The sequence below is a fragment of the Ictidomys tridecemlineatus genome, chromosome 1 (assembly GCF_052094955.1).
Source record: "Ictidomys tridecemlineatus isolate mIctTri1 chromosome 1, mIctTri1.hap1, whole genome shotgun sequence".
Lineage (NCBI taxonomy): Eukaryota > Metazoa > Chordata > Mammalia > Rodentia > Sciuridae > Ictidomys > Ictidomys tridecemlineatus.
The window spans coordinates 180,782,160-180,808,396 of NC_135477.1; the positions used below are offsets into that span (position 1 = coordinate 180,782,160).

The 26,237-nt window shown below is 53.5% G+C and overlaps 2 protein-coding genes across 7 annotated transcripts in view; both read left to right on the forward strand.

The window, feature by feature from the left end:
* The window catches only part of Ranbp17 (RAN binding protein 17), a 285,238-nt gene extending 272,659 nt beyond the window's left edge, over nucleotides 1-12,579 (forward strand). For 5 of the 6 annotated variants that reach the window (XM_078052377.1, XM_078052392.1, XM_078052386.1 and 2 more), the window contains 3 exons: nucleotides 7,303-7,401; nucleotides 9,328-9,455; nucleotides 11,029-12,579. In XM_078052377.1, the coding sequence (XP_077908503.1) occupies nucleotides 7,303-7,401; nucleotides 9,328-9,455; nucleotides 11,029-11,125 (324 nt within the window). In that variant the 3' untranslated portion in view covers nucleotides 11,126-12,579. Of the gene's footprint in view, nucleotides 1-7,302; nucleotides 7,402-9,327; nucleotides 9,456-11,028 lie in introns of those variants that run through there. The other variant, XR_013440033.1, reaches the window with a different exon arrangement.
* Nucleotides 12,580-19,945: 7,366 nt separating this feature from the next.
* On the forward strand, nucleotides 19,946-22,859 carry Tlx3 (T cell leukemia homeobox 3). Its single transcript, XM_005334125.4, has 3 exons — nucleotides 19,946-20,646; nucleotides 21,008-21,251; nucleotides 22,160-22,859. Exons 1-3 carry the CDS (start codon nucleotides 20,085-20,087, stop codon nucleotides 22,368-22,370), a joined length of 1,017 nt encoding a protein of 338 aa, XP_005334182.3. The 5' UTR covers nucleotides 19,946-20,084; the 3' UTR covers nucleotides 22,371-22,859.
* The last annotated feature ends 3,378 nt before the right edge of the window (nucleotides 22,860-26,237 follow it).

The following is a 26,237-nucleotide window of genomic DNA, read 5'->3' on the forward strand; positions in this document are numbered from 1 at the left end:
CTGCTCCAAAGCCTCCTGTTTAAGGGTTATTCATTCCTTAAACATGTCTGGGTCTCCTGGGCCTTTTCTCATTTTACTTCCTCTTCCTAATATATCCTCCTTCCTGTGTAAGGCTGAATGCCTTGGGGTGTTTTTGTTTGTTTGGTTTGGTTTTGGTTTGGTTTTTTTGGACTGGAGATTAAACCCAGAGGTTCTCTAATACTAAGCTGTATCTATCCCCAACCCTTTTATTATCATTCTTACTTTAAGATAGGGTCCCCCTAAGTTGTTGAGGCTGGCCTCAAACTTGTGATCCTCCTGCCTCAGTCTCCCAAGTCTCTAGGAGAATAGGCATGCACCACCACACCTGGTTTTTGTGTACCTTTTTAAGACTCAACTGTCACCTCTTCTGTGCACAGACTGGTCCTTTTAGACATAGCACTGGTACTTGTGCTGGTCTCTCTCAAGCTTGCACACATCTGCTAGTTCAGAAACCCTCTGAGGCTGAAGGTTCTAGAATGTGACTCTGTCGTTTAGGCAGCACAGCATCACTTGAATAAAAATTAGGGGAAAACAGTCTTGGAGTAGAAAGCTATTCCACAACATAGAGGTTTCGTCAACATTCCTACCCAAAGGAAATTTGGAGGGCATTTTGGACAAATCGTGCTTAATTTTGACATCAAAATGAAAAGTGTTCTGTTTGATGTTGGCAGACTAGGAGTGAGAAAGAGTTTGTCCCAAAGAGTGCTGAGTGGCAAACCCTGTAGCCTTCCAGTCCCAGGTTTTCTGGTTTATTTTAATGCAGCAAGCTGCTTTATGAGATCTGCAGCCACTTGAAATATGATTTACCACTCGTAAAAAGTTTCAAATGGATAATGAAGATTCAAGAACGAAGCTCACAGTGTGGTGCAGTCAGTTTTGTTGCTCTGCTCTGCAGTACATCTCTGCCACTGAAATGAATTATTTATTATAATTTATCTCACCCCTAGAAAATAAAACTGTTTTCATTGTGATGTGCTGTAACATTCAGAATAGGCACGTTACACAGAGTCCTCTCAATTAATTAATCCTGAAGTTCCATTCTGACTTTATCTTCTTTCTTACAAGCTGGGAGACTGGCAGGTAATTCTTTCCTCAATAAACCATGATTAAAATAAATGTTTTGAGAACTAGGGGTAAAGTTGGTAATGGAGAAAACTGAAAGAACAGCAAAACTGGGTTGTGTTTTTCCTTAGATTTTATATTGAGTGGAAGGGGCAATTTATCACTCAGAGGAAGGAGGAGGTGGCAGGGTGTAGCTGGTGCAGACATGGACACAGGCAGGCCCAGGCCCCTGCATACCAGGCCAGGGCACCTGGGAGGGAGCAGCCCTCGATTCTCACATTAGAGCCAAGCTGACACTGGGCAGCGCCATGCAGGCAGGGCCCCCAAGTGATTCCAGGGGAGAGGAGGATGGACTGACAGCAGCCATGTTTCTTTAAAAAGAGAGGCTCACCTCATCTTTCATTTCTTTTTCATTTAAAATGCTAAATACTTCTACTCGGAGGCTGCGCAGACACTGTGAACATGTGGGAACGTGCTTAATATGTACCGATATTTTAAAATCTGATGTAACTTAGATGGTGGAGCCTAGTTAATCCAGGCAGGAAAACATAACTAAATATGTGGTATTTGTCCATAACATTCATTCTTCATAGCATTCCCTAACATCAGCCAGGTAGACAGCAGACGAAGAGAACAATTGATTCCTTTTCCCCAAAGATGACTGGTATCTAATTTGAGCGGGATCACATTTCAATATTAGCTGTGCACAAGGCCTTGGGAGCAGCTTGATAATGACAGAAACTTCCTGACTTCTGCAGCATTGGACCTGGGAGCTTCTCCTCTACGGTGGCATCAGACTCACCCAGTCCCCAACCTCCAACCCCAGCATTGAGCTCTAGGGAAAGTGCTGTGGAGATGGGGGCAGTCCTCTGCCTCTCCAGGTCCTGCTGCACCACCCAGGCCACTGTATTGTGTGGCACTGCTGTCAGAGCCACCACCACTGGCCTCCAAGGGGGTCAGAGGATTCCTGAGACAGAAGCAGCTCTGAGAGTTGATTCCCTTCTTATTGGCTGCGCTTAAACCCACCACTTCATTGCCTCAAAAGCAAGGACAGTCTCTCTTGGGCAGAGGCACAGAATATGGTCACTACACGGGATTTCAGATGGAAGGGCCTCATCTGCAGCGCATACTTCCCCTGGCATGGCCCTGGTCCTCCTGTCCATTCTGCCTCCCACTCACCAAGGTCTAGCCACAGAAGGCTTTTAATTTGATCTTTCATCTTTTCTTTGGTCTGTCTTTCCTCTACCTAAACCAGAGCCTCTTTCTCCGCCCTTTGGACAAAGCAGATTACTCTGGCCATTTTCCAGTCCCATTTTCCATTTCTCTGATCAACAGGCAAGAAATTTTTAATACAACAAAACATGAAGCAGCTCTAAGCACTGAGTCTGGGCAGAGGTGGGGAGAGCTGTAGCATCCGTCGCACACTGAGACTCATCCCCTGTAGGACCGTGTTGACGTCGCCCCTTCAGGCTCAGTGTTGTCTGTATGGTACAGAAAAGAGGAGTTGTGATTGTCTCACCTATTTTTTCCAACTTTACGGAATATATTTAGTCACATTATTCAGCTTGAAAATTAATAATGGGGGGCTGGGGATGTGGCTCAAGCGGTAGCGCGCTCGCCTGGCATGCGTTCGGCCCGGGTTCGATCCTCAGCACCACATACCAACAAAGATGTTGTGTCCACCGAGAACTAAAAAATAAATATTAAAAATTCTCTCTCTCTCTCTCTCTCTCTCTCTCTCTCTCTCTCTCTCTCTCTCTCCCCTCTCTCACTCTCTCTTTAAAAAAAAAAAGAAAGAAAGAAAATTAATAATGGGCAGTATTCACTTTATAGGGAGTGTATAGCTCAGAAGAAATTAGCTTAACTTACCGATGTTTTCTGTGGTGTTGAATTGCTGCGTATGTGGTACCATTGGTGGGAGGGAAATCATTATTTTTATAAAGATGTTCAATGAACCATTTTCCAGAGACAGTCTATTAATTTAAGTCTGCTGCTCTTCACCTGGAGAGTCTGAAAATATGTTAACCAAATTTGTAACAGCTTTAGGTGGGAGGCAGGAAGGTCTGCTGAGAGCTCTCCAGCAGCCATGGCCCTGGATTCTAATCGCAGGAATTGCAGCAGCTGCCTGGCTCATTGGCAGGTGGCGCAGTGGCTGTGTAGAGGAGGTCCACCTGGCCACATGTCTATGAAAGTGGAAGAGTAACCGTGTCCAGGAGGGAGCCTTCATCCCACATCATCATTACCCCCAGAGACGGTGGGCCTCCATCACCACTGGTCTCACCACTGAGGTGGCAGGCAGCGGACGAGTGTGAGGGACCCACATTCTGGTAGCTGCAGCTGCTTGAGCAAGCTACTCCTGCAGGAGCCTTCAGACCCTTGTCTGTGAAGGGGGAGATGGTGCTTCCTTCCCAGGGTGAGTGAAGGACTAGCAACAGCGCCCAACACCCCACAAATCCTGACTAGATAGAAAGGAAGTCAGGGCTCAGACTCCACAGATGACAGCTTTCATGATCAGTAGAGGGTCAAAAACTCTTTAGGCACAGCTGACTCTTACAGAAGTTCTTGTCCTTAGAGAAGGTGGCCGTACTCAGCTTTTGGCCTTGGTGACCTGAAAGCCCCAACAGAAACTCTCTCCCTGGGAGCTGCTTGCTCTAGGGACGACATGGCTCAGAAGAGTTTTCAGGCTCTGCACACAAAGCACGAGTCTCGGAAATGAGCAGCATACCTGTTCAGACATTTCACCGTTTCCAGTTCCAATCCCAGATGGAGGCCAGAGCGTCTCCATCTTCTGCAGTGCCCAGGCCGGCTCTTTAGCTGTTCATGCCTTAGCTTGATAAGTCGTTCATCCTTTCTCAATTTTTCATTTGTCCGTTTATGTATTCACCATTTCATTTAGTAGCTAGCTATTCTTAAGCCTCTGATGTGTGTCAGATGCCAGATTAGGCACTAGGGACGCGGTGAGAAAGTCCTGGTGTCCCAGCCACTGGTCTCTGCCCCTGAGCAGCCATCCCCCAGCATGTGCTCAAGGCCGCCTTCTCTGTTCTCTTCTGCTCCCCCTGCCTCTGCTCACTTCTCCGCAGCCATCCTTCCCTAGGCCCCATGAGCCTCGCCTTCCTGAGGAAAGTACATGCTGTGGCAGTAAAGCCAACTTCACAGCTTGTTCAAAGCACAGCTTCACTTATTCTGTGTCAGCAGGAGAGGGAGCAGGACGCATTGGAAGGGAGAACATTTCGTCATTCTTGCTGTGGACAAAGTGTGGCCTGGTGGAAGTCCACCCAGTGGGGAAGGGAAGTCCACCCAGTGGCTTTTGCCCCTGCCTTCTGGCTCACTAGGGTCGAGCCAGAGAGGAGTTGGGGGTGGAGCAGGTGTATACAGAACATTGCTTTGTAGGTGATTACAGGTTTAAAGAAGAGAGTCACTGTCATTCAGAATCCACACTGTTACATGGGCAAATAGGGATGCTTTCTAGACTGCTGCCTGCAGTTCACAGTGAGGCTGGCTCATTGTGAGGAGGCGGAAATCCCGTGGATCTACCCCTAACCAAGACAGGAGCCACAGATCCCAGTGGACGAGGCCAGAGGGGTAGCTGCAGTTGTAGTAAGGGAGCGTCATGTAGAATGCCTACTCTGTGACAGGCTCATTGAAAAATGCTGACTAGAGAGAAAGGAAGTCAGTGCTCAGAGCAGCCTTCAAAGATGTTGTCAGAGTCCTTGTTTTATATGTAAGGATATAAAAACTCAGAAACTCTCCCAATGCCACGTGTCACATGCAACATGGCAGAGCCATACTTGGGCTGAATTCTGACTGATGCAAAGCTGTGCATGCCTCATCATGTTGGTCTCTGTTCATGGAGAAGTTTCCTACAGACTCCTGCCAGAGCCCCTGAGGACAAAGGAGGAGGCTCCCCAGGTGTGCGTAGAGTGGTTTTCTTGAGCAGACTAAGCCACACAGCTCCCCTTCCTTCACTGGTGCCCGCGCTTTGGCCAAGCTGCTGCCTAGGATAACAGCAACGGGTAAGGCGTGCGGTTTGGACGGAGGCCCCAGGAAACGTTGCCAGGGCTGGGCAGACCTGAAGTGGCCATCCCACCATCCCAGCCATACCTGCAGAAGTTGGGAGATGTCACTCCAGCTCTCATGGCCCTTCCTGTGCTTGAGATTGAGAGGCCTGGGGTGGGGTGGGCAGGTGCAGAGTTGCCCAGCGAGCTCTCCATTCCGTGTCCCCTCTGTCATGTCCTTAGCCACAGAGGCCTCCCATGGGGACTGCACAGCACCTCAGAGGGCCCTTCTACATGCAGAGTTCTTCCATGTGGGGGGAAATCAGAGAACCCAGATTCCAAAGGAGTTTTCCCCCATAACTTGAGAATTATTAGAAAAATAATTCTGGAAAGGGCTGCCACGTCAATGCCATTCACATAGATTGCTTGCTAGTTTACATATTTCCAGAAAAGTAAAAAAAGGGGGAAAAATCATCCATTTTAGCCAACTTTATTTTTAGAAAAGTATTTTATTCAAACATCCCCTTACTTATTACAGACATAAATACATGCATTCAGACAAATGAATCCACGGGAGGCCCATATAAAGTAATTGGCACATCGCTTCAGGATGCTTTGTCAGTTACTGGAGGAATTTGGTGCCTCCAACTTTAATCTTCTCCATTAAAATATCCATTCTGCCTTCAGATTGTGAAGCCCATAATATTTTAGACTGTCTCCACGGATCTGTTAGTTTTGCTTGTCAATTTAATTTGTGGTTCTGTGACTGGGTGGTTGTTAGCTGTGCACGGAAACGTGGCATCTGCAAATCCTGATGGGCGTGCGGGCTCGGGCCCCAGCCTCTCTCCAGGAGACTGGACACACAGCAGTCTGGAGTGGCAGCGGCACGTGCAGCCCGCCTAACGACAGTGGTGGTGTGTTGTGGCTGGCGCCGCCGAGGGCTTCAGAGACACTCCTGGGCTATGAACAGTGCTGCTCACTCCTTGTGTTACATCTTATCCCAACTGCCTCTTGATCCTCAGCCTCCTTGTGCTGGATCACTGCTTCCCTCTTCAGAGTTAACAATGCTGAGACACAAGATCACAGAGAAGATCGAATTGCAGAAAGTTCCAGAAGTCAGAAGCCAGTATTTCAAAGGAAGCCAAGTCACCAAAGCCCAGATGTGGTTGCCTTGCCACCTAATTGCCACTTTCCCTACCCCTTTGGGAAAAAGAGATCTAGAGCTGTGGGAGCAGAAGGGCCCAAGGGAGACAGAGCTGGAGAAGCAAGGACTGTGGTCAGCTCTACGTGATGCCCGGACTGTCTCCCCGGGCTTCTCTGCAGGGTCACCTCTAAGAGCATGTTTTGCACATCTGCAGGGGGACCTGTCTTACCCACAGATCTGGGTGAAGTTCAGCTTCTCTACATGGTCTTCCAGCCTGACCCCAGGTCTCACTTCTGCTTGCCTCTCCTCCTCCCGGTACACGAATCCCTCGCCATCACAGAAGCCATTGTGCTCAGTCCAGTGCTCCTGCTTTTTACTTCTTTCTCTGCTTAGACACATTGATGATGACCTCCTTAAAGGCTGCCTCCACCCTGGAGCCCCCCCCCCCACAGGCAGCCTCCCTCTGCAGGCCACAGCACTTTGCCCCGCCTGGTTCCTATTGTCTATCTGGGCAGCCTTCCCCATGGGGGTCGCGCCCTTGGGTGCAGGGGTTGTGGAGACACCATTCTTCTCTCCACCTCTCGAGTGTCTCTCAGACTTTGCATAGAAGAGAATGGATGTGTGTGTGTGTGTGTGTGTGTGTGTGTAGGAGAAAATGGAGAGTGGAGAACCCCAAAGGAAGAAGGGTTAAGAAGCGTTAGCAGGCTGAGCCAGCAGGAAACATGACATTCCAAGGTCAGATGGAATGTGTCCCATTCTTCTGTCCCCGAGAGGGGCTATGGAAAAACATCACCTGTCCATAACATGACCTGTTAGGTGAAATGAGAGGTGAGTTAGGCCTGTGTATCAGGGTTGAGAAGCAGAGACTGACCCTCTTGGCTCCGTGGCCTGATTTCTGCCCTCCCAGAAGACCCTCAGTAAGCTTTTGGTGGTGGAGACTTGCTCACAGGCAGGGGTTTTGCCAAGAGTTCCTACAGGCAGCCTCCTAGGCACCTGGAGTCAAAGCTATCTGGCCAGGAAGAGCCTTCTGGCTCTAGCAAGATGGAGTTCATTAAAGGCCTGTGGGACTCTGTCTTGTAGATGATGTCTGTCCTCATGAACACCATTGTCTTTGAAGACTGTCGGAACCAGTGGTCGGTATCCAGGCCTCTCCTGGGGCTTATCCTGCTCAATGAGAAGGTGAGTGTGGCTACAGGAGGTCCATGGGGGTTGGGGGTAGTCCCTGGGAGGAGAGGAAAGCCATCCTCCAGGCTTAGCTGTGACAGTAAGGGCAGGAGCAGAGCCATCTGAGTGTGCTAGGACCTTGACAGCTCATAGCAAGCCCTCTGCCCCCAGGAGGGCCTTCCCCAGAGGCCTTGGGTCTTCAGTTGAACAGAGGCACCCTGTGAGTGAGGTGGATGGTTTGCTCAGGAGTGCTTCAGGTCACCTCCCCTTCCCTCTCTCATCCCAGGGGAAATCTGAGCATTAGCCCCTTTGCCTCCTGGGCCTGGGCCCTCTTAAACCTAGGATCCCAGTGCCCTGGGTGGTGGCAGCAGAGATGTGTTCATAGAGCCCGCGCCCTTGGTCAGGGAACGCAGTCTGCAGCTCTGAAGCGCACGGCCTCCCTGGGCCACCTCCTGCCACTCCAGCTTCCTCCTGAACCCACCTGCTCCCCACAGTCAGTGGGAACAGTACATTACTTCTTGGGAGAATGAATTGTCCATACAATAAGACAGTACTGGGGAAAGGAGCAGGAGATTAGAGGCAGCCGCATACATTAAAATTCAAACTAAAATCTCAGCCTTGGAAGGAAACTAATAGAAGAAGAAAATATATCAAAAAGAGCAGAGCTGTCCCATCATTCACCTGTGCTGAAGCAGCCAATTTTAGCCACATTCAATAGCACTGTCATTCATCTTCCCTCAGTGTTATTGTGATTTAAATCCAAGCTCTATAAAAGAGAGCAGTTCTTTTAAAATGATTGAGAGGGAATAAGGGCAAATTCAGTGTTTAGAAAAAGCTTATGACATCACAATATTATACTTTACTGATGGAGGCAATATTTCATGGTTTGGGATGAAAAACTAATAATTTTCTATTTGGTGTGAGTCACTGCATCATTATAAGAGGGAAAAATAAGTAGTTTTGTGCATTCCCGATCTTGTTCAGGAAGGCATTGTGGTTTGAGTGTGATGCCTCTGATATATAGTATTTAAGTATTAGTCTGACTACATATTAATTATGTGTGTTTCTGATGTGAGCTGTTTTAATGTATGATGGAAATTAAATACCATGCTGCTTGGGCTTGGGAGGGTGAACACATGCCTGGCAAAACGTGGTCTTTGTGCTGAAATTACGCCCTTTGCAATGATCAGGAGCTGTGCTCGGCCTCCGAGCTGTTTGTATAAAAGCCTACAGACCCGGGACAGAGAAGAAGGGGCTGGGTAGATATTTGTAAGAGGGTTAGACAGATTGTTTTCCTTAGTGCCAGTAGTCTCTCCTAGAGCTCAGCAAAGCCTCCAATCCCCTGCCTCAGCCGAGCACACCCATTCTAATGCACAAGCACAGAGACTTGGAACACAGCCCCAAGGCGTTGGAGCAGTGATTCTCTGTAGCCAGAGGATAATAAGGCCTGAGGGGAGACCCTTGGCCCTTCCTTCAGTCACCCAGGTCACCCAAAGTGCTTGTGACTAAGGTCTTCCTCTCAGCCTGGGCCCTTCCTCTCAGCCCCTCTGTGATGCCTGGAGATGAGCTGGGGAAGACTGGGTCAGTCTCCCCAGAGCGGTCAAGGGCTCAGCCTGAGCAGCGACAATGGAAAAATGAGGCCAGCAGAGTTTGTCATTGTTTTGTGGTGCTGGGAATTGACCAGGACCTCCCAAGCCAGGCAGACACTCTGCCACTGAGCCGCATCCCCAGCCCCCCAGCAAGAGACAGAGATTTTTGTGAGCAGGGACAGTGCTGTCCCCACCTGGAAATGTGTCTGTGCCAAGGTTTGCTCTCAGGGTTAGATTTTAATACAGACCCAGACGAAAACTCTTGAGCTTAGCAGGCCGAAAGGATCCGAGTGGTCCTGGCCCTCCCACACAGCTCAGGGTGACAGCCCTGATGTGCTTCTGTCTTCCACAGCATTTCAGTGAACTTCGAGCAAGTCTGATAAACAGCCAGCCTCTCCCCAAGCAGGAAGTCCTTGCCCAGTGCTTCAGGAACTTGATGGAGGGAGTGGAGCAGAACTTGTCCATCAAGAACAGAGACAGGTGAGCACTGCCCAGCAGGGCATCTCAGAGAGGCCGATGACAGGCTTGTTGAGAATCATGACACTGTGCTTAACTTAACACACATGTTGACATGGGTTTTCTGTTACACCTGGTGACCCTGAGCCAGCTCAGTTCCCTTCAGAGCACGTGACTGCTGTTTGCTTTCTTCCAAACAAAGTGCTGGGAATCACAAAGATGCAGAGATGAATGAAAACAGCCCTTGACTTTAGTTTCTAACCCAACAGGAGAGAGACGAAAAATAACTGTAATTGGAAAGTTGAACAGGAGAGCTCAAAGCTGCCAGGAGGATGAGGGGAGGCTTCCTAGGGCTGGAACAAGCACAGGCCCCGAGGCCAGACCGCAGACCCCAGTTAAATGTGATCCCTGCCCCTGTAGGCCATGTGGCAAAGGCCGGTAAAATGGGGCCCATGACCATCGACTCTGGGGCTTAAGTGGCAGGATGTAGTAACGGTGGAACTTGGGCAGGTGACCTGCGGCAGTTGTAGGTTCCCTCCTCTGCCTCTCCTTGCCAGTGAGATCTAAATAGGAGGAGCTGAACCCACCGCCAAGGCTGCACGTGCCCATTCGTTCATTCGTTTAGTTCACAAACCTTGACTGGGCTGCTGCGTGCAGACTGGGCCGTGCCCGTCAGCACCAGGTGGTCCTGGGGCTGGCCCTCTGGTGGAAGACATGGACAGCAGCCCTTGAGAGGGGAAGAGAGTGTGTTCAGAGGAAAGCTGCCTGCGCCACCTTCATGATTGTGGCCTTGGAGTGCCTGTCCTTAGTCATCCGCCAGCAGTGCACTGTGGCCACCAGCCTGGCCTCAGTAACACAGGGCCAGGTCAGGTGGGACGTGTGACCTGTCCCCCGGCCTTGCGCTGCACCGGGAGAGCTGATGAAAAGAGGCTCTTTTCTGGGGAGGCTCCTTCGCCTGGACCAGGAACTTGGAGCAGCCCTGAGCTGCTCTGGAGTGGCATTGGGCAGCCCTTGGGTTCAGGAGAACAGGCCTTTGCAGGGAGTTTTCCTCAGACCTGCCGCTGTGTTGGGGTCTTGGGGACATTGCCTCAGCCAGCTCGCTAAATCCTCAGCTCTACAGTCCCTCCAAGTAGCTCTCATACTGGGCACCAAGAGGAGACATCAGGCATTCCCCCAGGGTCCCCCAGCTCGCGGAGGGGGAGCCTGGGTTTGAACCCAGGCAGTCAACCCAGGGCCCCCTCTTTTTCAACCACCGCTTTCAGGTTCCCTTCTGTAAACTGGGGGTACTCACCTACCTGTGGAGAGACTTGTGATTACGTGCGTTCCTGTGTAAGCTCCGTCCAGCTCCTGGCACCTAAACTTTCGGCCCTTTCTTTATATTCTCTGCCGCTCTATGGAGTTGGGTTTTTAACAAATGTTTTGAATAGTAGGACCACAGACAACACACGCCGCCCAGCCGTCAGTGGGTCTGGCGGCAGCCCTTGTTTTCCAGCAGGATCAGGGGTAGGTGCTGCTGGTGGAGCAACGATGGCAGGGGGTAGCTGGGCGGAGCCAGCAGCACAGGGAGCCTCCTTCTGACTGCTGCTTCTCTCTGCAGGTTCACCCAGAACCTCTCTGTCTTCAGAAGAGATGTGGCAGAGGCCCTGCGCTGCGATGGCCACACAGAACCATGCAGCCTGGACATGATGAGCTGACCCGAGTCCTGCCGGATGCCAAGCAGTCTACCAGGACAGCAGCGCTGGCTGGCCCAGGGGGATCTGGTTTTCAAAACAAATGATAGACTCCCTACCTTTTTATAAGTCTCGCCTAATTACACAAATTTATAACAGTACACACACAGTGTAAATTCAGTCTTTGCTCTGACAAAGCAAAACATGTTCAGTCTTTCTGCCGAGAGCGTTCTCCGCCCTCACAGTGCTCTGCAAGGGTATAGAACGATATTTAACCAAAGAGCCTAATAACCCAGGTTTGCCTAGCCTTGCATTCAGCGGTGGTTCTACAGTCAAGGCCGTCAGAGTGTTGGTGATGCAGACTTCAGTGCGGATCCTGCATTGAGACAAATGCCACTTGAACCTGTGAAATTAGTATTTGCTTTGTGTCTACAAGAAGCCGCTTTGGGGACTCTGGGCTGTGGGCATTTGGAAGGAGCCTCCCCCGGGAGCTGCAGGCTCTGCCCCCCGCAGCCTCCAATAGAGCTGAGAGACACTAACACAATTAAATGACTCACAAACAACGCCTGCCATCACTAGCACGCATCTGAGTGGTTGAGTTTAGAGTTAAGCTGTGCGACTGCAGGCTGCAGGGGGCTCTTCAGGAGGAGTCTGGTAGGCCCGGGAAGAAGTTCCAGTCCAGCAGCACCTAGCCTTCTGGCTCCGTTTAGTTTTTAAGAGAAGCTCAAGGAACTCAAATATAATATTTGGAGCAGCTCTACTTTCTTGGGCCGCCCAAAACAGTTCTAGGTGCTACAGTTGAGGTTTTGCGGGCCACACCTGTTCCCATCCCTTCACACACAGACCCGCACTGCTGGGGGACTGCGACTCAGTCCAGCCCAGAGGTGCAGAGGGCCTGCTCAGCCTGCCGCTGCGCAACCAGGCTATTAATTTGAGCTCGCCACTGTCAGATGGTGTTTGTGTCTCACTGCTCTGTCCGTGGTTCAGGCTTATAATAAATACAGTGCCCTTTGTTTCTGATAAGACATGAAAGGTTGGCCTTACTGTTGAGCAAGCAGTCATCCACAGGCTCCTGTTGTAATCTCATTTCTAGACTAGTATGTCTCAACCTTTCTTGGTAGTTGAGCTTTGCAACAGGCCTGTCATATGACACCGCAGTAGTCCACGTTTAACTCAAAGTGTTCGTCTTCCCTGTGGAGGAAGTCGGAAAACTGTTACTGGTGGGATTCCTTCCAGTGTTTGATGGATAAGGAAGCCCAGGCCTTACTCTGTTTTCCTTGAGAAGGCGAATTCTGGACTCTCTAAACCTCAGCGGTCAAGAGAAGTTGACAAGGATTCCTGTTTCTTGGAGGCTTGTAACTGCACTAGTCCCACAAAGATGCATCCTAGAAGCCTCATCCCATTCAGCACTGTTTTCTTTACAAATGTCTGGGATCCAAAAGCACTATATTGTTTGCATTAAAATGTTCACAAGAAAATGATAATGTGCACTCGCTTCTCTTTACCACACTGCTGGGTCCTGGGGGTTCCATGGCAGGTGAGGAGGGCTTTCTACTTGGCCTTGGGGGGGCCGCTCCCACCACTGACATCAGCAGGGCCTGGTCATGGTTCTGAGCTTGGAGCAGTGGCTTGCGGAGCACACGTGGGCAGTGTGCACAGCAAGGGGACACACTTGGGGAGCCCTTGATGCGTCTCCCTTAGTCCTTGTCACAGCCTATAAAGGTGGCAGCTTTGGCCCCACTGTGCAGACATAGAAACTGAGGCTCAGAGATCGTTTGTGGATTACAGAAGTCACACAAGCAGAACCTGAACCCAGATCTGCCTCACCCCAAAGGAATCCCTGGCCTCTTCTAACGGTGAACAGACCCACTTCATATTTAGGCCCATTTCCATTTGCTTTTCAAATTTTCTGTTGTTAAATAACAAATTACTCAAGAACTTAGTGTTTTAAAATAATTTTTATTGCCTCACAGTTCCTGCAAGTCAGGAATCAGTGGCTGGTTCCCTGGCTCCGGTTCTCTTGGGGGCCGCGTGAGGGTTATCAGCCATGCCTCCCGCTCTCCGGCCTGCTGGCAGGAGCCAGATCCTCCATGGACGCTCCCAGCCTGCCATCTCCCTTCACTGGAGGCCTTTTATCACCTGGTCACTGGGTTCAGCCAGGCCCAGGAAAGGGCTCACAAAGGCAGGCTCTGGTCCCTGGAAACCTGTTCAGAGCCGTCTGCCATGGCTCCCACCAGGCCCTGGCTACACGGGTGGAGTTTGAACCACAGGTTTCTCCCTTCAAACTGGGAAGGAAGGTTCATTTTCCACGGAGGGCCAAATTCCATTCTGATCCTAATGGAAGAAAAGGAAGTGGGGCAGTAGTGGGTGGACACAGCCCACAGGAAGCTGGTCTAGGTCTGTGCCCCCCCAAGCCTGGAGAGTCTGCCTTGGTTGGGGACAGAAGGGACTCCTGGGCAGAGACCTACAGACCCATGTGGAAGCACCAAGGTGACTGACGTCTCGTACTCAGCCCCAGGGAGAACTGCTCACAACCCCACCAGCCAACCACAGGCCTATAGTGACACGGCCACCTCTGAAAGGGTGCTAGGGTAAAGCAGATGTGCTGTTGGGACAGCATGGGCTCCAGATCAGGCCTGTGCTCCAGAAGGGCTCTCAGCCTGGCCTGTTGCCTCCTCCCATGCTGACTTCAGCACCTGGCGATGCTCTCTGTGTTGCCGTGCAGGGCCATCCAGACCTTCTAAGACGAGACAGGAACATAGGGTCCCTGCACTGCATAATGACCCGAGTGGCCCAAAGAGTCCTCTTGGCCCCCTGGACCTCCTTACCCTGGCCCTGATTGCTTAGATACACCATGAAGCTAGGGTGGTGGGGCCCCTAGCCACATGTTTCTATCTCATTTAATGCTTCCCAATAAGAATGTCAAGGATTATCATCCCCATCTTAGAAGAGGATGAATAAAAGACCCACTGAAGATCACAATGATTAGAAAAAATGGACAAGGCAGGATTCAAAGTCAGAACCTCAGTAGGACGCCAAGGCTCATGCCTGTGATCCCAGCAGCTCAAAAGACTGAGCCAGGAGGATTGCAAGTTCAAAGCCAGCCTCAGCAAAAGCAAGATGCTAAGCAAAATAGGGCTGGGGATATGCCTCAGTGGTTGGGTGCCCCTGAGTTCAATCCCTGGTACCTGAAACAAAACAAATTCGTGTTTCTTTTCTACTCTAATCCCTTGAGCCAGGTCCTTCAAAACTGGGAGAGTTTGTCAGAATGGGAGAGTTGGGTGTCGACATGGAACTGCTGGGACCTGGCTCCTGATGAGACGAGCACTCAGAGAGGCCTGTCCAGTGCCTGGGCCCTTTGTGTTGTGTCTGTGGGTTCTGCCACCGATTCATCCTCCTCCCTGAACTTTATAAAATCGTTCCTGAGACTTCTTAATGTTTTATTGAGGTGCAAGTTTACGATGACAGCAAACCTTTCCAACTACAGCAAGAGTAACCTGCCTCCTTGGCATATTAAAAAATAATGTTAGTGTCGGTTTTTACGTCCCGTAGTTTGGATTGCTGATAAGAGCGCTTCCTTGACAAGATTCTTTTTGAGGTTTACAGAAAGCGTAATAAAATATGTAAGTTACATTTCCACAAACAAAAGCTATAACATAAGTTATTTATAAGCGTGAGATACAAACAGTATCACAATAAATAAACCATAAAGGGTACCTGCAACATCCATCTTAATGTAATTTTCCCAACAAAAGTGTTGAAACGAAGTCAAATTTAGTAGAGAAATCTGTCAGGAAGGAAGGAGAGTCATATAGCACAAAATGGGGAAAATGGCTGATGGGTGGGGGAAGGAACCGTGGGAGATCAAGTCAAGTTGGAGGTCCCCGGAAAGCCACACAAGTGCTTGTCCACTGTCCACGGGGACTGCCTAGTCCTCAGCACACTGCACTGACTGTGGCTGCTCGAATGTCCTCTGCACCCCCAGCAGCCCCACGTGTGGGAGGGGGTCCCTCCTCCCTCCCCCTCCTGCCCTTCACCTTGGTCTGACCCAGCCTTCCGACCAGTGGGCCAGTCATGCCACTGCCAGCCTCCAGGCCAGGCATGACCCCCTCAAAGCCAGCCCAGGGACCTGGAAGTCATTCAGGTCCTGGACTCATTCAGTCACCCAGAGAGATAAATCAGAGAAGGAGACCCAGCCTCTGCCCTCAGCTAGTGAGCAGGACACCCAGCAAGCTCAGTACTGGTAGCAGCCAGGGCCATGGTGGAGATGGACTTGGGGTGCTTGGCTTTGGAGGACCCGCAGAGAGGTGGTGTCTGGTTGGGGTCTTGCAGGAGGGTACAAAGGCACCAGCCATGAGAAAAGCCAAAATGAGCACACACCAATTCCTCCACCCAAACCTGACCCTTTCTCCTTCCACCTCTTCCACCCTGGCCACGAGCTGTCCGGTTTAACACCAAACTCTTAATGGTGACCCTCCAGTGGGCCAGGCACTGGACCTAGCCCCAGGACATGGAATCCAATGCCACCAACACCCTTCTGCCCTAAGGAACCCCTAAGCCAGCAGGGAGATGACAGACTTCCAGGTGGCCAGCCCTCACCCCCACTCCTGGGCTCCTTTACCCACCTCCCCACTTGGCCCCATGACTTAGAAACTTCACTATCTACTCCAGAGTAGAAATGAGGCAAAGGGAAGTGGGCCGTGAAGTCCAGACAATCCAGGGTTCAAATCCCAGCTCCAACACTTCACTCCCCTAAGACAATCATCCTTGAAGCCTGTGACCTGCACTGGGAGTCCAAGCAGCACCCAGCACCTGATGGCTTGTTCTTCCCTCCCACTTAGAGTGTTGTGCGCTTGAGAACTCCTCAGAAACTTTGTCCCCCAAGTCCTCCTGTTGGGACAGACTGTGATGAGAGGCTCGAGCTGCACTGCTCCCACCATCAACAGGGGAGTCCCCAGGTTGGGACATGGTCCAGGACATTCCAGCAGGTGCTCCATAAATAAATATTTGGAGAGTGACTAAATGAGTGAATGAGTGGGTGAATGGATTGGGGCAGGTGTCCTCAGAGCCTCCATGAGGACAGCTGGAGGCCCACAGGCCTCCCACCTAGGCTACGCAGACATGGCGGGTATGCCGGTGTCTTCTCATCAATCTTTCAAACAGGGTAGACGACCCAAATGCACTTAGTCCTAATTCAATCTCTACCCCATTTTACAGACAGGGCAATTGAATCCCAGTTCACACACGAGTCAGTGCCGGAGTTAACCTGGAGAAACCCGGGTCTTCTGTGTCCTGGCTCACAGACCTGTGGGAAATTCCAGCATCTTGCCTCTCATCCCAGAAGCCCTGCCCTCTCCTACAGGACTCCCTGAAGGGACTAGCCGCAGACCAGACATGCTGTGGCCTAGGAGCCTCTGCATCCCCAGCAGTCCTTGCCCCCATTTCCTTAATTTTTGGAATTTGCATTTCCAATCTCTCCTTCAGTGTATGTATGTCCTTCTCATTGTACAACTGATAGCAGGGATAAAGGGCTGCAAAAATTACAGTATCAGAGACACCAAATACATATGAAAACCTTTTTTTTTTTTTCCTGGTACTGGGAATTAAATCCACTGAGCTACATTCTCGGTCTGTCCCCTCAGCCACCCGCCCTTGGCCTTTTTTTCTTTTGAGACAGGGTCTCACTAAGTTGCTTAGGGTCTCACTAAATTGCTAAAGCTGGCTTTGAACTCCTCCCGCCTCTGTCTCCCCAGTCTCTGGGATTACAGCACGCACCACCATGTCTATCACATCATATCGCAACATATTTGGTCAAGACACTGCTGATAGGAAAATGCATAGATTTTGATGAATTTATTTTAAAAAAGAAAAATGGCAACATAAATTAAATTCCCACTTCAAAGTAATAACTTAATTTGAAAAAAACACTCATGAGAGATGACACAAAATAGAGGATAATGAAATCAAGGGCATTTTTTTTTAAGACCAATAAAATAGACAAAGCTTTGGCAAGGTGATCAAGGGGAGGCTCAATGAGCAACTCAGGATGAAAAGTGGAGGATATCAGTACAGATTCAAGTGAGAGTTTCAAGTTACACAAGACTTCCATCTGTCAGAAGAATAAATTTGAAAACTTGGATGAGATGGACAATATTCTGGGCATTGGTTTCCAAACTTGAGCAGACATCAGAATCACCTGGAGGGCTTGTTAACCACAGAGGCCTGCCCCAGAGTTTCTGATGTCTAACAAACTCCCCGGTGATGCAGAACTCACTTCGAGAACCACTGCCCCAGACCTCTGCCTTCCCCAACTTAATGGCCTTCCTGAGCCACCTAATCGCAGCTTCTGTCCTAGGAATGAGAGGTTTGTGATCAGTGGCCCAAAGTTCCTGTGGTTGGATGACTGAGAACAAGGGGCCTCAGGAAGCTGGGGCCCAATCACTGAGACAGAGCCCTGATCCACGCTGGCACTGTGATTGGGACCTGTGCCCCCACCAGCTCGCTGCAGCCATGGGGTTGGTACTGTTTCTCTACTAGATGAGGAAACAGGCACACAGAAGATGAAGACTTTCGAGTCCCCAGCTGGTGAAGGGACAGGGAATCTAGTTCTTAATCAGGTGCCGGGGGAACAATGCTGGCCACTCCGCCCTCACCTCCCTAATTCTGTGCCTCAGGCCTCTGTGGGGTGGGCCTTGTTACCCTGTTTTAATGGTGCACAGACATGGCAGGAGCAGGGCTCTGGAGGCCAGCAGGGAGATGGAGCTGGTGAGGGACCAACTGCAGTCCCCAGGTGGGTCCCTCACGCAAACTCTGAGCCTCAGTTCCCTCACCAGTCAAAACCTGGGATCCATAGCCCCCCTACCTCACAGGAATCTGTGAAAAACAAGGTCCACTGGGCATCTGGCACGGTCTGAGTTCCCAAGGACAGTTGCTTGCCATGAAAGGTATTATATAATCGCCAGAGTTTTCCACAGCCTGTTCCATAGATGTTCTCTCATTTAGTCCTCACAGCCACTCTGGGGGTAGCCAATGCCCTTTCTGCTTTACAAATAAGGAAAATAAGGCTCCAAAAGGAGCAGTGAGGGACCCAACAGCCCCCAGACTGCCAGTAGCAGTGCCTGAATTAGAAGCCCAAGGCCCCACCCCCCCAGAGCCAGAGCAATGATACAGATCCTATCTGAGGGTGCTTGTCCCAGGAAGCGGGTGAGGGGCCCTTGCCAAGCCCCCAGGCATCCTGCTCTCACTGTTTCCAGGTCTTACAGTCTCCACCCAACACAGATTCTGCAAAGGCCAGCAACTTGCCCAAGGTCACACAGCGGGCTAATGACCTAACTCCAGACCCAGGCCAGGGGACTGCAGGCAAATGCTGAAACCGGCCCGCACCCCTGGATTTTGAGGAGCAGAGATAAGGAGTCCCCAACCTACAGCCTCTTGTCCTGCCCCTGTCTTCTGAAACTGACCCCACTAGTAGGCAAATTCATCTTTCTCTCCAAGATACTGAACCTCTGCAAATAAAAGAAAACTATGAACAAAATAAACAAGGGCCCTAATATATCAACCATCACGCTGGGAGGAGGTTTGGGAGCAAAGTGGCGGCTGCCCAGTGCCCACTCTGGGCCAGCACCCGGGCTCTGCACTCCGTCAACATCTTGCTCACGGCTCATGAACATCTGTTGATGCGCGTATTATTTCCCATTTCAAAAAAAAAAAAAAAAAAGGAGTCACTTGCTCAAGGTTACTTAGTTAGGAAGTGACCTGACCCAAATTTGAACACGCTCTAGCCAACTGCACATGCTAGCTCTCACCACTGTCCGCAGACCCAGAGCGCCGAGAAGAGGCCCGGCCAGAGGGGCGGGACCCAGCGTCTGCCCTAACGATTGTAGAAATAGCCTGGAGGAAACACCTCTCCAGGTCTCCCCGAGGCTGAAGCTGAAGGTGACCGTCGCTCCCCGAGCGATTCTGTGCACTGTGCCCTTGGCCCGCGGGACAGCCCCCAGGGGCACCGACAGAACAGGGAGTGGTCCCCGCGCTTCGGCTGGACCGAGCCGGGTGGGGCTCGCTGCTCGCATTTCCTGAAGAATCCCGCTATTTGCTCTAAATTTGAGCCTCCCCCGTCTTTGCCACTCGGGAATCCGAGGTCCCCAAACCTGCCGAACCTCGGACGGGTCGCCACGCGCGACCACAGCCCCATCTACCTTGCAACGAATTTCGAGCGGCCGATCTCCGCTCCCCACTGGTTGCTCTCGGGTCCCTAGCCCAGCCCGTCCCGCACGCGTGGGCACCTGCAAGTCACGCCTCGGTCCGCCTGGCCGGAGCCAGGGAGCGTCTCCAAAGTGGCCGCGACGCCGCGGCCGAAGCCCCAGCTGGGGCGAATTCTCCCCACACGGGTCGGTGTCCTCGGTGGCGGGAGAACGCCACGGTGCTCCCCTCACCCCGCGCTCAGAGAGCACGGAGCTTACGCCCCGGGATGCGCCTCTTTCGTTGCTCCCGCGGAGGTCGAGTCCGAGAGGCTTCCGCAGATGTCGCAGGATCGTTCCGGGGTTGCAACTCCATTGTAACTGGAAAGATTCATTTGGTTTGGGTTTTGCTCAGATGAAAAAATTTAGGAGAAAACGAAAACCCCCTCGGCAAAACAATTTCACTAGCGGAGCGCCCTGCCCGCTGCAGGCGGCAGCCAGGAAGCGGCCCTGGCCCGGAGGAGCGGGGAGCGTCTGCTAATTGCAGCTTCGTTAGATTTCGGGTTTGGGAGGCTGCGGTTCGGGCGCTAATATCCGCCGCCCATTATCCCGGCTAATAAATTTGACCTATTGTTCGTTTGTTAAAATGATGTCACCTTGGAACAGTCCCTAAGCTCCTATTTCCATGAATTAGGCCTTTATTGAAAGCCGGGAGCCAATGAGAGAAGAGAGGCTTGTTGATCGCAGCCAATGGCTGCGGCGGGAGAGGAATTAGCAGCGGAAACTCCAGGTTCGGTTCAAGAAAGATGACACAGAGCCTGTCGGGCCCGCGCACTCTTGGCAAAGTTTCAGTGCGACGAGAGGCGCCGGGCGCTCCATGGCCGCGCGGTAACGGGGATCCAGCCGCCTCCCCGCCCAGCCCAGCCCAGCCCTTCCGCCCGCCCAGGATGGAGGCGCCCGCCAGCGCGCAGACCCCGCACCCGCACGAGCCCATCAGTTTCGGCATCGACCAGATCCTCAATAGCCCGGACCAGGACAGCGCACCTGCCCCTCGGGGCCCCGACGGCGCCAGCTACCTGGGAGGGCCCCCCGGGGGCCGTCCGGGCGCCACGTACCCGTCTTTGCCCGCCTCTTTTGCCGGCCTCGGCGCTCCTTTCGAGGACGCGGGATCTTACAGTGTCAACCTGAGCCTAGCGCCCGCCGGCGTAATCCGGGTGCCAGCGCACAGGCCGCTGCCCGGGGCCGTGCCGCCGCCTCTGCCAAGCGCGCTGCCCGCCATGCCCTCCGTGCCCACTGTCTCCAGCCTGGGTGGTCTCAATTTCCCCTGGATGGAGAGCAGCCGCCGCTTTGTGAAAGACCGCTTCACAGGTGAGCAGAACGGGTGAACAGGCGCCAGGCCTCGGCCCTCTCGGGGCCAGAGGCGCCGCGCCCTATGCGCTCCACTCCCAGAAACGATTCCAGAGGCCAAGCGCGGCGGAGGCCTCAGTGTCCAGGGCCCCAGGCCGCCTTGGAGGGGAGGGGAATCCGAGAGTTGCGGGGAAAATAAATTGGCGTCCCGGGGAAGGAGGAAGGGGGCGGGGGCGTCTCCCGACTGGTTTGGTGCTGCTGGGGACGCGTGGGACCAGCAAAACACAGGAGTACTCTGTTCCACGGGGCTCCACCGGTCTACATGAGGCCTAACGGTGGCCGAGCCAGGCTGGGCTTCAGGGGGCCTCGTGTGTCTCCGCAGCGGCGGCCGCGCTCACGCCCTTCACGGTGACACGGCGCATCGGCCACCCCTACCAGAACCGGACGCCGCCCAAGCGCAAGAAGCCTCGGACGTCCTTTTCCCGGGTGCAGATCTGCGAGCTGGAAAAGCGTTTCCATCGCCAGAAGTACCTGGCCTCGGCCGAGAGGGCGGCGCTCGCCAAGTCCCTCAAAATGACGGACGCGCAGGTCAAGACCTGGTTCCAAAACCGGAGGACCAAGTGGCGGTGAGAGAGGCCCGGCCCGGCCCACCTTGCACCTGCCCCGCCCCGCGCGGCAGCCTAGCTCTCCCCACTTACCCGCGCTACCCCCTATCAACTCCCCGGGGCTGCGCCTCCCCCTCCCTAACGGATTTTATTTCCTCCTGGCCGCCTTTCGGGTTGTTGCTTTCCCGTCTCTTCCACGCCTTGGCTTCTCTTCCATCTCCATCTGCATCTCTGAGTCCCTCCAAATCGTTCGGTGTTTTGTTCTGGCACTCACTCGTGTCCCTCTCACCTGCCCCCCGCCACACACACACACACACCCGGGCCTCCCCCATTCTAGTCCACTCCCCTCCTTTTCCCTCTCGGATTTCCGACTATCCCAGAGGGCTGGCGGCCCTCTCCTGCTTCGAGTCCCCACTCCAGTCCCATTTTTATCCAAACTCTTTTTTCGATCCAACCGGTAAACAGCGAAGCCCTGGCACCCAGGAAAGGGTTTCCAAGCAGGGCCTGGGAGAACTGGATCAGACTGACCCGCCCTGGGACGCCGCGCTGGCCGTGCACAGCCAGTTCGTGCGTTCGCGGATCCCAGTGACCCTGCTGCCAGCAGGGCCGAGTCAGTTACTCACACGCCCTGCCCCCGTTATCCCGAGAAAGAAACAATCTTTATTGTTGGCGAAGCCACAATATCGGAGCGTGCAGGTGGGTGGCGGGCGAGTTCCCTCCAGGCGCCCCAGCGGTGCACAACAAAACAAACGGCCCCAGTCCAGTCTCCCTACATGCGGGCCTGCGGAGTAAATCGAGCCCGGAGGCAGACGGGCTCTATGCCTCGAGGTTCCTGGCTGGCCTCCGCTCCCGGGAGGGCCGGGGCCGCGCCGGTGGCCCCGCAGTGCCGGGAACTTGACAGTGCTGTCCCTCTCCCTCCCCCGGTGCAGGCGGCAGACGGCGGAGGAGCGGGAGGCGGAGCGGCAGCAGGCGAGCCGGCTCATGCTGCAGCTGCAACACGACGCCTTCCAAAAGAGCCTCAACGACTCCATCCAGCCCGACCCGCTCTGTCTGCACAACTCGTCGCTCTTTGCTCTGCAGAATCTGCAACCCTGGGAGGAGGATAGTTCCAAGGTCCCCGCCGTCACCTCGCTGGTGTGAGCCACCAGCGTTCTACGTCTCCACTGATCGCCGCCCCACTTGGCGGGGCGCCCTGGACCCTCAGCAGGGCTGGGGGGAACCGGGGCCGAGAGGGGAAGGGGCCGCCAAGCTCGAGAAGGCCCTAGGGCGCGGCCGCACACCCGCCGGCCACGAAGGGGGGCTGGGCCGGGCTCCGCGCGGCTGCACAATCCGAGCCCCCGCCCCGCGCCCCGTCCCGCCCCGTCCCGGGCTGACAAAGAAAGCGCCTTACGTTTCTCCGCCCCCCGCCCGCACCCCCCCGGGCTGGGCGCCTGTATTATACTTTGTACTTTTGCCCAAACGTGTAAATAATAAAAAGTTTTGGCTTTTTTTCTTTAGAAACCGGCCACCTGCTTCCCCTGCGGGGGCCGCTGGAGGAGGGGCAGCCGACCTGGCGGTTGGGGGAAGCGCCAGGGGCCGGGACACCCGGGTTTAGCCTGGGATCACTCCTCTCCTTTTCCGTTCCTTTTATTTAAGTCGTTTTATTTAATAAAAAAGTTAGCTATTTCACTTAACGCCGCTTTTATTTCGTTTTCGTTCCAATCATGCTCGGCGACCCCCGGCCTTGCACGGTAGGAGCCGAGCGGTGGTGTGCGGGGGCACGTCCACTTCCCCGAGGTTCTCCGGTATTCGCGTCAACTCGAACCCCAGCCCCGGGCCCCGCGGAGGATGCGCGGTGCAGGTCAGTTGGTGCCGGCTGCCCGCAATCGGGTGCGTGAGGGGACGGGGAAGGGCCTTGAGAAGGCACTGGAGGTCAAAGACCAGCGCCGAGGAGAGCTGAGGAGGGGAAGGCCAGGCCTGGGCTGGTATCTAGGCCGTCGCCAGGTCACGTTCTCCGGGTGGTGGATACGGAATAGCATCTAACTCCCTAGAAGGCAGGGGAAAGCACGGACGGACCCTTCCGACACACGACACACTCTCGGAGGCCGCGGGCCTGACTCGTGGACCTGGCTCTTGGGTATCCAGGCGCACTGTGAGCGCAGAGCGGGTGCATGTCCTGGGTGTCCAAACGCCTGGAGAGCAAGAGCAAAGCCCAACCCCAGGGTCCCGGCTCGCTCTCGGGTTTGTGCGAGACCCCAGGTGGGGTGTGACGTCCTGTGACGTCACTGCAGCCTCCTTAGCTTCGCTGGACCAGAGGGGGCGGGGCGCCTGGAACACCCAAACCCAAAGCCTGCGGGCGGCCGCCGCTAGGCCGTGTCCTCCCAGGTTTACAGCCGCGGGAAGGTGGACGTTTCGGGATTTCGAAATCAAGAGCAGATGGCCCCTTCTAACAACGACAAACATACACCCAGGACGGCCCTAAAATTTTCCTCTTGCCCCTTAATTTTTGTTTTTAATCATTATTTCTTTTAGAAAAGTTTCATGTTTCCTAGCCTCTTTTTTTATGTCTCTAGGATATTCTCTATTTTCTTAGCTTGTTACTCTTGGTCTTTTTATTACTTTATCTTTTTCCTTTTGTCATGGTTTTCCGATTCTCTACGAGGTTCCTTCTCTATTGTTTTTAACTTCTCTGCACCCATTTCTTTGTTACATCCTCTCTCTGCCTCTCCCAGACTGACTTCTGTCTCCCTTCTCTCTCCCCCCTGCGACCCCACCATTCTCTCTTTTTGTCTCGGCTTCCAGAATCTCTTTGCCTGTGTTTCAGACTTTGTCTCCTTTCCCTTCTTTTTCTCCTCCCTTACTCCCTCCCCCAGGCCTAGCTGCCAGTCGCTTTCCAAGGCTAAGCACTTTGTCAGGGGATGTCTGTCCCAGGGGCCTAGGAGCGGCCCAGGTGCAGCCCCAGCTCACTCATTTCCCGGCCCTGTGCCTTCCTGTGGGCTCGATATTTGGGAGTCTTCGTTATATGCGGGCTGAAGGATTGTGTGCACTTGCTGGGCTGGAGGAAGGGGAGGGCGACTAAGAAACACACCTCCAAACTCCCAGCTCTTCGACCCTCACCTTCACCCCAAAGCCGGACTAATCCAGAGTCTGAGCCTCTGGGGGTATTCAGACTTACAGGGAAGAACCAGGGTAACTAGAGGATTCGGGTCTTTTCCATGAGTGTTTTCCTGAAATGATTTCATTCTCTCTGCCAAAAAGTCCGATGGAAAAGGTTGGCCCTTTGAGGACGAGAGACACCTTCTTTGCTGGCTAAGCAGATCCTTGGGGCCTGGCCTCACTTTTCAATTCCCCTCCATTGAATTCTATTGCTTCATAATAAGGTCTACTGTTTTGCTTTTCTAAATAATTTGTGTTATATTGCCAGGGCGGTCCTCTTGTTTCTTAGAACTCTTTGGGGACTCACCCACGTTGTCTTTTTGTTTCATTCAGGCCCCTCGCTTTGCACAAAAGGTCTCTGGTGGTGGGCGCCCAGGCAGGCAAGGGGTTGAGGACCTGGTGTTCTCTGAGGCCCTTCACCCAAGGCCGCCGTCTCTGAGCACTTTGCCCCAGCCAAGGCTTGCCGAGCCAGAGACAGGCGAGGGGTTTCTTCGAGTCAGAGGACTGAGCCCACACGTGGGTGACCAGAGCAGTGTGGACGCCCCCAGTGGGTAGGATCGATTGCCAAGAAGGGCAAGGCTTGTGTAGCGCCCTACCTCCTCCTCCCGATGTGCAGAATCTCTAGGGGTCCTTTCTGCTGGGAGTCTCAGGGCGCCGGGCTTAGAGACGGCTCTGGGTCTCCGCTCCTAGCGCGTTCATATTCAGGTGGCGCAAGCCCTGTTGAGGTTGAGCTTAAGAGGAGAGGAATCTAGAGTAGTCCGGGAGGCCACGAAGGGTCGCCTGCTTAGCGATCTTCTCCCAGCCATAGGCCCTGGCGAGTCTCGGGAGGCCGGCGGGTGTATGGGCGCCCAGGTTGGTGGCCGAGGGAATTGAGAACGAGAAACAGCGCGCTTCTAGACAAGCTGGTGTCGTCGCCTCGCCGCCTTTCCAGCTGGCCTTCCTGGGCCTCGGGTCCAGTGGCTCCTAAGCCACGCCCATTTTACAGATGCAGACCAGGAGACCAGAGGCAGCTTCGCCCCCGGTACCCACCAGTCGAGCGGGTTCTCCCGATGCCCTGGCTTCAGGGCTGTACAGAGGCTGGCAGGCTTGTACGAAGACCTCGGCAAGGAGGGCGAGGCTTCCAGGCGGAGAGGGAGTTAGGCTCTCTCAGTTCTCCTTGGGAGGCTGTACTAGAGGCCGGGATTGGGGGACGGTCTGAAGAAAGGGTGCAGGGAACTTGGGACAGCCGCCCGCCTCTGCAGGTGGGAATGGTGCTGCTTCAGCGGCTCCTTGGACAGCTGAGGCTGCCCGGGAGTTCCGCTCACAGTGTGATTTAGGAGGACTCGCGCACCTGCGAGGTTTGCCCGCCCCTCCCCAATTTGCAAGGCGGAAACAATAAGGCTCAGAGAAGTTCCGAAATTAGTTTCAGGTCGCAGCCACAGCGGCTCGACGTTCTTGTCCCCCAAATAATTGCTCCTTGCAGTGGTGGGGAGGTGGGTGTGCGTGCGTGTGCGTGTGCGTGTCGGCGGAGAACGGAGCTTGGCACAGTGAAGGATGGGAGGCGGCTCGGGGACTCCTAAAACCACCCCGACACCGGGTCCCCGCTTCTCCTGCTCTGGCGAGGCGGTGGATTAGGTCTCCGAATTCCGGGGACGCCTCGTTCTCTTGCCTCACAGGCTTGCGCGATGGGCCACGTTTGCCATCGATGCAGAAAGAGTGAGACTTGACCGCGGCCTCCGAGAATTCTAGCCGGAGACCAGTGCCCCCGCTGCTCCTCTGGGGCGGGCAACTTCGGGCAACTTCGCCTGTGAGCCTCGGCAGCTTCAGGAAGGGTAGCGCGCAGCTAGGGCGGAGAAGCCTGGGTCCAAGGACGCGCGGTGCTCTATCGGCCGC

Excerpts from the sequence above, each read along its gene's own strand:
- Tlx3 (XM_005334125.4), top strand. The coding sequence starts at position 20,085 with ATGACACAGAGCCTGTCGGGCCCGCGCACTCTTGGCAAAGTTTCAGTG. Across the intron at positions 20,647-21,007 it reads TGTGAAAGACCGCTTCACAG|CGGCGGCCGCGCTCACGCCC; the intron begins GTGAGCAGAACG and ends GTGTCTCCGCAG. Across the intron at positions 21,252-22,159 it reads AACCGGAGGACCAAGTGGCG|GCGGCAGACGGCGGAGGAGC; the intron begins GTGAGAGAGGCC and ends CCCCCGGTGCAG.